The sequence below is a fragment of the Accipiter gentilis genome, chromosome 1, assembly GCF_929443795.1.
Source record: "Accipiter gentilis chromosome 1, bAccGen1.1, whole genome shotgun sequence".
NCBI classification, from domain to species: Eukaryota; Metazoa; Chordata; class Aves; order Accipitriformes; family Accipitridae; genus Astur; species Astur gentilis.
The window spans coordinates 24,513,786-24,525,478 of NC_064880.1; the positions used below are offsets into that span (position 1 = coordinate 24,513,786).

At 41.9% G+C, this 11,693-nt stretch overlaps 1 protein-coding gene across 8 annotated transcripts in view; it reads left to right on the forward strand.

Moving 5' to 3' along the window:
• The window catches only part of CASP10 (caspase 10), a 13,704-nt gene continuing 2,011 nt past the window's right edge, over positions 1 to 11,693 (forward strand). For 2 of the 8 annotated variants that reach the window (XR_007508656.1, XM_049821078.1), the window contains exons 1-10: positions 1 to 1,015; positions 1,320 to 1,449; positions 2,378 to 3,805; positions 3,949 to 4,048; positions 4,937 to 5,072; positions 5,857 to 5,945; positions 7,238 to 7,274; positions 8,481 to 8,569; positions 10,069 to 10,180; positions 10,943 to 11,447. Coding sequence is in view for 7 of the 8 variants with exons in the window: in XM_049821078.1 (XP_049677035.1) it covers positions 3,492 to 3,805; positions 3,949 to 4,048; positions 4,937 to 5,072; positions 5,857 to 5,945; positions 7,238 to 7,274; positions 8,481 to 8,569; positions 10,069 to 10,180; positions 10,943 to 11,447 (1,382 nt within the window). In the remaining variant the exon portion in view is untranslated. Of the gene's footprint in view, positions 1,016 to 1,319; positions 1,450 to 1,685; positions 1,873 to 2,377; positions 3,806 to 3,948; positions 4,049 to 4,936; positions 5,073 to 5,856; positions 5,946 to 7,237; positions 7,275 to 8,480; positions 8,570 to 10,068; positions 10,181 to 10,942; positions 11,448 to 11,693 lie in introns of all 8 variants that reach the window. The other 6 variants (XM_049821168.1, XM_049821344.1, XM_049821413.1 and 3 more) reach the window with 6 other exon arrangements.

Below are 11,693 nucleotides of genomic sequence, written 5' to 3' on the forward strand. Positions count from 1 at the left end.
TAAATTCTTGGTCGACTCATCTTGTAGACCTCTACAAGCCCTTGTTAAATTCAGCAGTGAAGTTCTACAGCTCTATTTCAAGTGAGCTGGCTGAATAAAGGACAGCGAGCCTTTTAGTTTCAACAGGTAACGTGGCCATTGTTTGTGTGTTGGACAAGCAGCTCTTCGGCATGAGCAAGGAGACTCTTCCCATTCTGGCTCCACGGACCCCAGGGCGTGGGGGGGGATACAGGTGTCACTGGAGATGCTGCAAACCCTGAGGAGCCTGCACTGGGCAGGGCCTGCTCACCTTCCTCCTCCTCCCTTTACTGCAGCAGGGGTGTGGAGGGGACAGACCCCCGTAAAAACGGCATTGAAGCCTTCTCCCACAAGCAGTGCTCCGAAGCTTCTTGTCAGTGAAAAAAATCTGCCACAACTGTTCGAGGTATTTTTGTAGTGTAGCCTGCTTTAAAATGACTTGACAGCAAAAGCGAAGAGAGTTGCCTGTCACTTCGTGTGTTTCGTCGTGGAAGTGTTGTCGCTTGGTTTTTTTCTATCTAGCGAAGTTCCTCGGCCGGGGGGAACGGGTAGGAGGTTCACAAGCCCTGAGGCCGAGTGCTGGGCGGGCCCCGGCCCGGGCTCGGCCGGAGGGGAAGGGCGGCTCCGCGCGACGGCTGCCCGGCGCTCGGCCGATCCCCGCGGCGCGGCGCCGCGCTTCGTAGGAGCCCGCCCGCGCCTTTGCAGCGGTGTCGTCGCGCTCCGCGGAGGTGCCGCCAACTCCTTCCCCTAGATCGACTTTGTCCCGCTTTTTCCGCCCCCGCTGCTGGGGATGCCGCCTCCTTCCTGCACGGCCGCCGGCTGCCAGCGCGGCCGTTCCCGGCTTCGGCATCCCCGCAGGGAGCCCCGCCGTCGTGACTCAGCACTCGGGCACGCACCGCCGGCTTGCGGCTGACCGGAAAATAAAGCGGGAAGCGCTGAGCGCCGCCCCCAGAGCAGCTGCCGGGAGAGGGGGACGGGGTCGGAATTCATGTAGGAGGTAAGAAGGGAGGGACTGAACTGGAGAGGGAACGCCGAAGGGTTTAGCTCCCGAGTCCTTTGCCTGCAGCCCGCTCTTTCCTTCCGGTATTGTGCAGCTTCCGGGCTGCCCGCGGGCCCGGGGGTGAATACTGCCTTTGCGTGTGGCGCTGTAGGCTGAGCCTCGGAGTTCCCTTGTGCTCCGTGGTTTTGTATTATTCTGAAATCTTTCAGTCTGGCAGTGCCCCAGGCAATAAAACTTTAACGGAAAAAACAATAATCCGATAATCCTCATTTCTTGTTTTATGTGCTTTTCCTTCTCTAAGAGTTTATGGCAAAACAGAACATTGGAGGCGCTGATCCATCACTTTTCTGTGAGTCGATGTTCTGCCTGCTAGTGTCCTGCTAGCTCTAGCTGTAAACGTTAGCGTGAGCCGCGGCAAACCTGTGGAGCAGGTAGGTCCTGGGTCGCGTGTGTGGTAGGCTGGGTGTTTAGCACCATCTTGTTTTACTGGAATAGGGATTATTTGCTCCTTTTCCTTCTTTGCCTTAGGACTCTGGGATTTTACCATGATGTTTTACAAATGGCTTGTAAAACGCTTGAAGTAGTAGAGGGTTCTAAAAACACCGTAGCAGTAAGCTGAGCAGTGGATGAGCAGGCAGTGAGCCGGCGGTATTTCCTTTCATTGCAGTGCTGGGAGAGAGGGCCAGCCCAGCCTGCCCACAGTGCAGAGGTGGGGAAGAGAGTTTCCAGACAGCTGGCAAATGCAGCACGCGTTGAGAGGTCTTGAGTGTATTTCAAACTCAAGCAGGAAATCTTAGGAATGAAAAAAGCTTTCCAAGAATGACAGCAACACAGACTTGAAAACTATTTTAAAGGTAGATGAAGGAATTTGTGCTGGATTTTGCTTCAGTTTGATTTGCTTATGAAATGACAACGTACACCTGCTGTACACACAACTTGCACCTGTTCTCTCAAAGCCATGAATTTTCAACTCATTTAGTTGAAATCATTTGCTCTAAATTCTGAATTGTCATAATTCAGTTTGAACCTGGATTATACAGACTTGTTAGTTTAGGCAGGAATCAGTTTAACTTAATTTATTCTTCTAAATTTAGTTGATTAAAGCATCTAGATAGGATTTTAAAGTAGCTTTTAGCTAAATTAATTTAAAGTCTGAGTTACTGTGAAGTGATATAATTTCTGTGTGTAGATAACTGGCTGAGATCTGAACCTTTTTGATAGCTTAAGTGAAGAGGATGTCACAACACATGGGATTTCATATGAGGAGATAAGGAATGTGAAGAACAATTATTGAGCTATGGGAGAGCAAGTTGAATACAGGAAAAAAGCAATCTGACTTTTTTTTTTTTTTTTGCACAGGCTCTGACTTGTGACTTAGGGACAGAACACGATTAAGGATTCCTGGGTTGTGTCAAACATAATTTCCTAACTGGGCATCTGGACTTGGGGATTACATTTTCTATCTGCCACTGAACACAAAAATGCAACAGTCTCTATGCCCCCACACACTATGATATCCTCTGTGGTTCATCTGCTGAGCTGTCCTCCCAGATGCTTCAAAGGCTTCACATTCAGAGGTCCTGTCCCTACTCCACTTCCCCGATTTTGTCTTGAGCTCCCTCATGTAGAAAGCTTTGCTGCTTCCAGCTGCTCTAACAAAAGATGAAAGACCTACCTGCCCATTTGGGCAGAAGACACTGAAGCACCTTTTTACCTATATAACCTTCCACCAGCAGAAAAAGAACTGCCTGGGCTACACAGAAGTTGGTGTAAGAAGGGTGATTAGTCTCTGTTAAACTTCAGTAAAATTGAGTTGCTTGCACAGAGCTTATTTAGCCTGAGCGCTATTACATTTAATTGACATTTACTTGTAAGGGAGGCTTTAGGGGTTTCCTGTGCCAAACGTGAAATACAGCCTGGTAGCAAGATATGACTGTGGGTGGGTGGATATTTCATAGCTTCATTCAGCTTGGGTGTCAGGCTTGTAACAGAGGAACACCTACCTTCTACAGCTACAAAAGAATGAGCCCTCGGACTGCAGATCAAGGAATGTGTGTGAACCACTGTGCTCTCTCCACTGAAAGTTGTAGTAAGTTATTGCAGGAAATATTCCCACCTAGAAACAGTGGATAGAAGCAGAGAGCTGAATGTGGAAGATGTTTGAAAGAAATAGAAGAACTTCAGGACCTCCTGAAGTCATCTAGCCCAGTTTTCTGCTCAGAGCAGGCCTAACTTCAAATTTAGATTGGGTTGTTCAGAGCTTCTGCGAAATCTGGTCTTTGTTGTAGTCTTGTGTTTGGAGAAGGAAGTAAGTTTCAAATTTATTTAAAAGGAAACTTATCTTCCGCAGAGAATTAAGGGCTTCCAAACAGCTGTTGCATGAAATCTTGTTACAAGCATTGTTGTATTGAAGATTCAGGTGTTTCTAGTGTTTGCTTTCTACTTTCAGGCAGAGTCTGTTGGTTCCAGCAACATGGAAGCTGATGTCAGCTTGAAGTTCCGTCAGCAGCTTCTGCTCATTGATGAAAATCTGGTGGCTGAAGATGTAGCAGCTTTAAAATTTCTCTGTACTGACTTGCTCCCCTTCAGAAAACTCGAAAGCGTGAAGTCAGCAGTGGACATCTTTCAGCTTCTCATGGCTGAAGAATATCTGAATGAGGAAGATACTTTCCTACTAGCTGAACTCTTATATAGAATTAAATGTCACTCGTTGCTCAAGAAACTTGGTTATTCCAAGGAGAAAGTGCAAGAATGTCTGCATGAGAAGGCAAGGGTATCTCCATACAGGTAAGTTTGCAGTGGAATTCTCTGCTCTCCACTACTGCCATCTATGCCATACTGTTTCCCTTTCCATTTTTTAATTCTCGGATTGCTTTTAGGTTTTGCACTGTCTTCTATTCTGCTTGTATCTTACTGGATCTCTGTTACAGGCAGATGCTGTATGAATTGTCAGAAAACATTACCAATGAGATGTTGAAGGATATCGTATTCCTCCTGCAAAACTGTCTTCCAAAGCGACGGATACCTCTTGTATGTGAGGAGAGAGCCAAATGTATATATGGTGGGAAGGGAAGAAGGGGTAGGACGGGAATAGGAGGAAAAGCCTGAAGAGAAAAGTATTTGGTAGAATAGGGGATAATCTGCAACTAGGCTGGTCAGTATTTATGGGATTAGCAAGGAGGAAGCTGTTGACAGGTAAGCGTGGAATTTGGTGCTATGTGCCAAGGTCAGTCACTGACAGTCCATAGTCTTGCATTAGATTATAAAAGGGTGACAAATCAAATCTTCGCCCTGCTTGAGCCTTGTGCTAAGGAGACTGATGTCCATGTATTGTTGGTACCGTTTCACAGCAATAAAGCCTTCTCGAAGCCAGGAGTCATTAATATGGTTTGGGTGGATCTGTTTAAACAAGACCATACCAAATAATAACAGAACCAGTAGCTTTCCATGGAGCATAATTTCACCTCCCACAGTGATGTAAAATTGACTGTTTGGACCTTGTTGGTAGGAAGAAAAGCAGATAATAATGTGATTGTGTCGCGGTAGAGACGGACACGACAAGTAATAGATCACGCAAAATGGCTACTTTATTGTTCTAACACACCTTTTTATCCCCTTCTTCAGAGTATGTGTTAGTATATGATTGGCTTAGTTAGTAACTAACAATTCATGATTGGTGAGTTTGTCAGGATGGTTCTTCTTATCACTATCTTGTTTTCGTACTGGTCTTCTCGGATCTTTCCAGACTTCTCAAGGATATACTACAAGCTGCTCAAGGTCGCGCTGTTCTCGAACTGTCAGGAATTCCGTAGACTTGTTGCATCCCCCGACATGATTGTTTGAGGCAGACTGGGTTGAGGCAGGTTTTGAGGTCTAAGGAACAATAACTATATTTTACTTTTTCCTTTTGGCTGTCAGTCTGCTCTGGAATTGCTGATTTTATTGGAAAAACAGGGCCTTTTAACTGAAAACAATGTACAGTTGCTGGAGGAAGTCTGTATGAATGTTTCACCTGATCTCCTGGAAACAGTAAACTGCTACAAAAGGGCAAAAGGTGAGAAATTCGGAGTTAGGGAGTAGGTGTGCTAGAACGCAGGAAGCACTAGAAGGGTCTGGGCAACTGAACCTTGGGGTCCTCTGTGTGCATTGCTGGAACAGGAGCTAGAGTGGGATTGCTCATCTTCACACACAAATTTGGCACAACAGTTCCTGTCTTGCATTACTTCCTAGCTGAATTCCAGCAGGGACATGCGGGAATATCTGAGGCCACACAGAGCAGTCCAGCACATACAGAACAGGCTGGGAAACTGAAATTCTACTTATAGTTATGTCACGCTTCTCCATTTCCCCATCATTGAGATGACGACTGTCTGTAAAAGGCACTTTGTGATTTATGAATGTACACTACAACAAAGCAGTTGCCTGCTAGTAAGCTGGGAAGGCAAAGTGTGTGTGCATGTGTGCCTGATACGTGGTAGGCTTTGTTAATAAATGTGTGTTTCACATTATCAGGGAGTTATACTGCAGTTTGTAGTATTCCTTCATTTAATGTCCTGTGGAGTGACTATAAGCATACTGGGAAGAAGTTCTATTTCCATTTATTTAAGCACTGGGAAACAAATTCTGGGAAGTACAAAGCTACATCTCCCCAGTAGGTGCAAGGGCACTCAGCGTTTCACGAGTTCCATTCCCCCATGCTTTCTGAGTGTGTTTCAAAGTTGCTTTCTATTTTAATATATCTTTCAGTAAGTATAGATCTGCATTTGCCTAATGTGCAGATTCATACTGGTTTAACTAAAAGGTGCTTGGCTTCTCTCATTTTGTCTCTTTCTGCTTAGTGTCTTTCCCTCAGCAGGAGAACACTCTGCCCGTCAAGGAATCTTCACTGTCTCACACTGGAGACTTCAGAGTATTCACTTCCCCACAGGTACACTGGAGTACATACTGCCAACCTGGGTTTTAGTGGTTTGGGGGGGTTGGGTTTTTTTCTTGCCTTTATTTTGAAACCTTACTGGCTGTGAGATTTTTCACTAAATCTTCTTACTTGGTTTTGGAAGGGAATAAGCATATTTGTTCAACATGTAAGAAATACAGCTGCATATAGTACCAAACAGTGGACGTCAAAAATACTACTGTCAGTCATGTGCAATTGGGGAAAAAATTAATGTTAGGAAGAGAGATGAAAGAGAGAAAAAGCTAGACACATGCCTTATAGAGAATGGGTTAGTCAGTTGGTACTGACTTTTAAAGTTTCGGCTGATCAACACTGAAGTATCTCTAAATGCTAACACTGTATTTTGATTATCTGTTCAAACTGCTGCTGCTAAAGGAGGTGGTCCCGTGTCCTCAATGTACCTGTCCTTCATCAGTTAAACCCCTTCTGCAGCTGCATGATGAATCACATTGGGAAACTTATCAGGGCTATAACTGATCTCCTTTTGGGGAGAGAGGAAGGGAGGGAGTTTTAACCCAGTTCTGAATGAGGAAAACCAGTGATCTTTCTAAGGATACTTCCCAAAAGTGAAGTTCTAGTAGACAAGAGCTGAGGAAAATGAGCTATTTAGTATTAGAAGGATATGCATTACTGCTGCTTTGAGCTATTTTTGCTCTACATGTGCAGAGGGTTTGGGGAAGCCTTCATGCATGGCACTTGGCACAGTAAGAAAATGAATGTAGTTTTATTAAGAAAACATAAATTTAAAATAATTTGAAAAACAGACTAAGAGTCTGTTTCCATAATCCTGATGATCATGTTTCATTTTTCTTTAAAATGATGAGAGGTTGTACACTTTTTCCATGCTGTATAATAAATCATTGACACTTACTGCTAGAAGATGTCTCTTAGGCAGTACTAGAATCACTAGTTATAACGATTTATGCTCAAATAATTGACTATCCAAGAGAATTGATGCTTTGTTTGTAGTGACCACCTACCCCTATAGTGAGAGGATCATTTGGAAGTGAAAGAAAATTCGTTGCTGTTTCCCTTTATCCTTAAGAGAAAATATAGTTGTTTCCAGCTCTGTGAGATTTGCTGTAAGTAGGGAAGTCTTTTGTAATTTCATTATTAAATGCTTTGCTGCTCTTAGGAATTCAGTATTTTTACTATTCACTACTTAAATAGCTTTGTGTTAAGCATATTTTGCTAAAAACACTATGAAAACTTATTATATATAATAATGATTTTTAACATGGTATTCCCCCCACTCAAAAAAACAGGAGACCTCAATCAAATCTGTTGGTTCTAATATCAATGGTAAGTATTTCTGAAAATACGTTTCATTTTTATTACCTTTATGTTTGATGATTCATTCCTTTACTTTCTCTGGGAAATTTCTAGCATTTCATTTAATGCAACAACACACTTAACCTTGCTGTCTTCTTGGAAGGGTCTTTTGCTTTCTGCACAAATAGATTTGAAGGATTTCTGTTCTTATATAAAAGAAACAAGGGAAAACTGGCAAATCCTGTGTACATTGTCAGTCATTTGCTAGAGACTAACTAATGTGCTTTCTGCGAAGTGAAATAAGGGCTGGTCTGATTAGAAGCAAAAAGGTGATTTCTTTCCTGAAAACAAAAAACCAAGTTTTCTGTTTAAATAACCCTGGGAGGACAAGAGAGTGAGACACTATGACTGTTTATAAAGCTGAGATGGTAGGGGTTTGGGTGCAGATTTTACCTCTGACTTCTTTTGCCATATGGATTGTTATGTTTAAGAGCCCGAGTGTGTTGCATGGTAGAGATGGATGTTTTGAATGCATTAAATAGTGTATGATTTGTACAAAAGAAGACAAGTGTTTTAAGACATTCAGAAGGAGAAGTAATAAAGCAGCAATAATTAAAGTTACATTTTGGATCAGATCTCTGAAAAGATTCTGTACAAATAACAGTGGGTAGTTTGCATCCATCTTTGTGACTCCAAGTTCAAATAGACCAGTTGCAAAGTATAGCAGTACAACATCTATCAGCTCTTTTCTACTTTCAAGCTCTCTATCAGCTCTTTTCTACTTTCAAGCTCTGTCAATGCAGCCTTGCTCTGAAAGTCAGTCAGAGTTGTTGGTGATTCAGGAACAAAAAAAAAAAAGGGAGCTTCAGTGGTAACATTGCAGATCCTTCTTACAATACAGTTTATTTCTAAACTGATTTCCAAATGAAAAATTCATTTGAATGTCTCAGGTAGAATCTGTCCTTGTACCATGGACATCTTTGTTCCACAATACCAATACAAATGGAAACCTTGCCTTTGTCACAAAAATATATGTAATAAAAATAACTGGCGACATGTTCAGAATAGATCCTTTGAACATGACAGTGCTATCTCATACAGAGGAATCATTCTTTTCAATGAAACAGTATTTCAAATACAAAAAGTGCTATATTGTAGCTAAACTGCTTTTTGATACACCCACCAATATTGGATTTCTCTTCATAAATATCTATGCTGTTTGGTTTTTTTTCATAGATAACAAAGCAGCTAATCTTACACAAGGCTTCTCTGTTATGAACCTGGAGCTGCCTGGAGAATTCAGCAATGTAGAAAATGAATCCAAGGTTTGAGACAATCTCTTAAATCCTTCTTTTTGAGTACCTGGGTATGTGAGGTCTTAATCCCCGTGATGACATTTATCGTGCAAGGACATATGAGATGTCTGTGTGTCTCATGAAGTTTTTTGAGTTGTCTGATCAACTGGAACATTTCAGAGGATATTTTAACCTTGGAGGCCAGACACTTACCCATATTGAAAGGTGTGGTGGAAGCAAAACAGGCATAATACCTTTGACGTTATCCACACATCAGTGCATCTGCTTATCTTTGTGATACAGGCAAAACATTTGGCATTTTCTTAAGCTGTGCATTCTGGAGATAGCAGCAGAACGTGCAAGACACAGAGACAAACATGTCTTCACAGTTCTCTTTCTGGATCTGGCTTAGACAAAGCTTCAGGGCATCTTGAAATTAAAAGCAATAAGGGGTAACATGCAAAGACCTTGTGAGAAGGATAAAAGAAGGCAAGAGTTTTTAGTGAGCTGTTGCAGGCATGTAACAATCTTCCTCAATAAACCTGAGGTCTTGGTACAGGAGGAAAGATCCCTTTTGTGAGATCCTTCTTAGAAGTCTTACGTGCACTCTTTAACCTTGTACAGCAGTGTAACCACGGAATTCTCCCTCTGGATTTTTCCTTCTGATGAGCATGGAAATTGAGGGAGCCAGTTGCTGTATTTGTTTATAGCTATTTATTTTCTTGAAGTTCTGTGCTATAATATATCTCTTCATCACCTGATGTTCAGACTGCTGTAGCAAAAGTACTTGCTGCTGTTTAAGGAGCTCGGAGTGCTGCCTTCATTTTGTTCCACTAAAATGTACAAAAGCAGGTGTGTTGCTCTCTCTAGTGAGCAGAAAGGAATTGAAGTGGTGGGAGTTTTTTATTTCAACCTGAGGTTGGACTTGAAGAGATGGTACTTGGAAGTTTTGGTGACTTTTCAGTTTTTAAAACGTTCTTTCTTAACAGTGGGAGGTAACTTTTAAGTCTTAGCAAAACTGGTACTGTGGCAGGTTTATGCACTTCTGAGATCTCTGTTCTGCTTGCATCCCTTTCCAGTGGATCAATATGAGCTACATGCTCCAGGTATTCATCACTACTCTTGCAAAAAAAACTCAGATGTCTAACATCCTATAGTTCCAACTGTGAACCCTCTGCCATCTGAAGTTAAAATATTGTCGTGACATTTGAAACAGTTGAGGACTTCTATCCCCATCGCCAATTCATATTGCGGAGTTTGGCTGCTGGATCCTCCCTTTTGCACAGATGACCAACTCAGCTGCTAAACCTTTCCGCTACAGTTTGATAGTATGGTGACAGAGTGTGCTTGAGGCTTCACCCATGTCTTTTCACACAAGAAGGCACCATTGAGTTCCAGCTTTTCGAAAGTAACCCACCATCTTAGGTGCCTCTCATTTTTGGATGCTGGTTTTGAGACATGTTAAGGAAATATGAGTAAGTTGAATAAATTCATTGAGGCTGTAAGCTTTTTTCCTCTCCTTTCTACAGAAGATGACAAGCTACAAAATGGATGGACCACACAGAGGATTTTGTCTTGTTATTAATAATGTTAACTTCGATAAGTCTCTTCAGGAGAGGAAGGGTTCTTGCAAAGATGCTGGTAAGTTAATGAAATGAGATTTTTGGAGGATTAGTCTCTCTGTTTCCCCATCTGAATTGATTGTCCACTATTGCTCTGTATTTTATTGTCTATATTTTAGTTAGTAAATATTCTTAAAGAGTAAAATGTTCAATATGTGTTACATTGTTATTTGTGTATCCTAGGGGAGGAAGGGTTAAAGGATGAGTAACCACTGAATTTCTGATGCAGGTGGATCATTCTTGAATCATATTAAGAATCTCTTTTTGCTTAACCTTTATCTATAGCTATAATAAAGAGCTAAAACTAAACTAAACCGTCATTCTACGTAATGTAATGCAAAATTCCATAATCAAGTAACACTGTGCATACTTATTTTCTTCTGTTCATTCTACTTGCCTCTTGTGTATGAAGCTCTTATAGTTAAAACTGCAACTGGAAAATAATGATGTGAGGAAGGTTTTGAAAGATCTAATCTGAAACTGGGGGGGGATATTCCTCATATTTTCAAGTGTCATTTGTGAGCTCACTTAGTATGTCATTATACATTGCAAAATGTCATTGTATGTTCTGAAACTTGTCTAGAACAATCCAGGAACTCTGTGAGAGCTGATGCCATCTTTTTTTATTCCAGTTAACCTCTAGTTGATACTAGTAAAAGGATGAATCTGCAGAAGTGTCAGGGTGTAAGGTCTTTCTCGGTTCAGATTAGCTTGCATGGTGACTTCATAAAATGGTTTTCTGTTGCCTCAATTTTTCCTTTTATCTTTCTTATAATTACAGGGGAACTGGAACGAGTATTCACATGGCTTGGTCTGGATGTCAGGACTTACACAGATCTGACGTCTCAGGAGATTAAAGATCTCATGCGAACTTGGCAGCGTTTGCAAGATCACAAAGACAGGGACTGTTTTATATGTTGCATTCTATCTCATGGAGAGTCAGGAGCGATCTATGGGAAGGACGAGGAACTTGTGTCAATCCGCATGATCATGTCCCACTTCACTGCCAAACAATGTCCACAGCTAGCTGAAAAACCCAAACTCTTCTTTATCCAAGCATGCCAGGGTAAAGAGATACAGTGTCCTGTCTATGTTGAAGCTGATGCACGAATTCCTGACTTGTCTTCCATGCAACAGAGCATTTCTCCTTCTGAAAGTATTCCTGAAGAAGCTGATTTCCTCCTAGGCATGGCCACAATTGATGGATATGTCTCTTTCCGGCACATTCAACAGGGTGCTTGGTATATTCAGGCCCTGTGCAGCAAGCTACAGTTGTTGGTCCCAAGGTAAATACTCTGCTTAGCTCTTCATGAAAAAATGGGAGGAACTTCCCCTTTTTTTTTCTCCAAAGGCAAAGTCACACAAGAACACTAACCCGTGTTCTGAGGTGGACAAAATTAGTTAAGCTGATGATTTGTTTGCTTGCCACTGATAAATTTACATTAACACTGCTAGTACCTTAGAGATAATCTGAAGAAAATGAAGTTTATTGTAAAAATCTCAAAACTTCCCATTATATTCTTTAAGGCAGA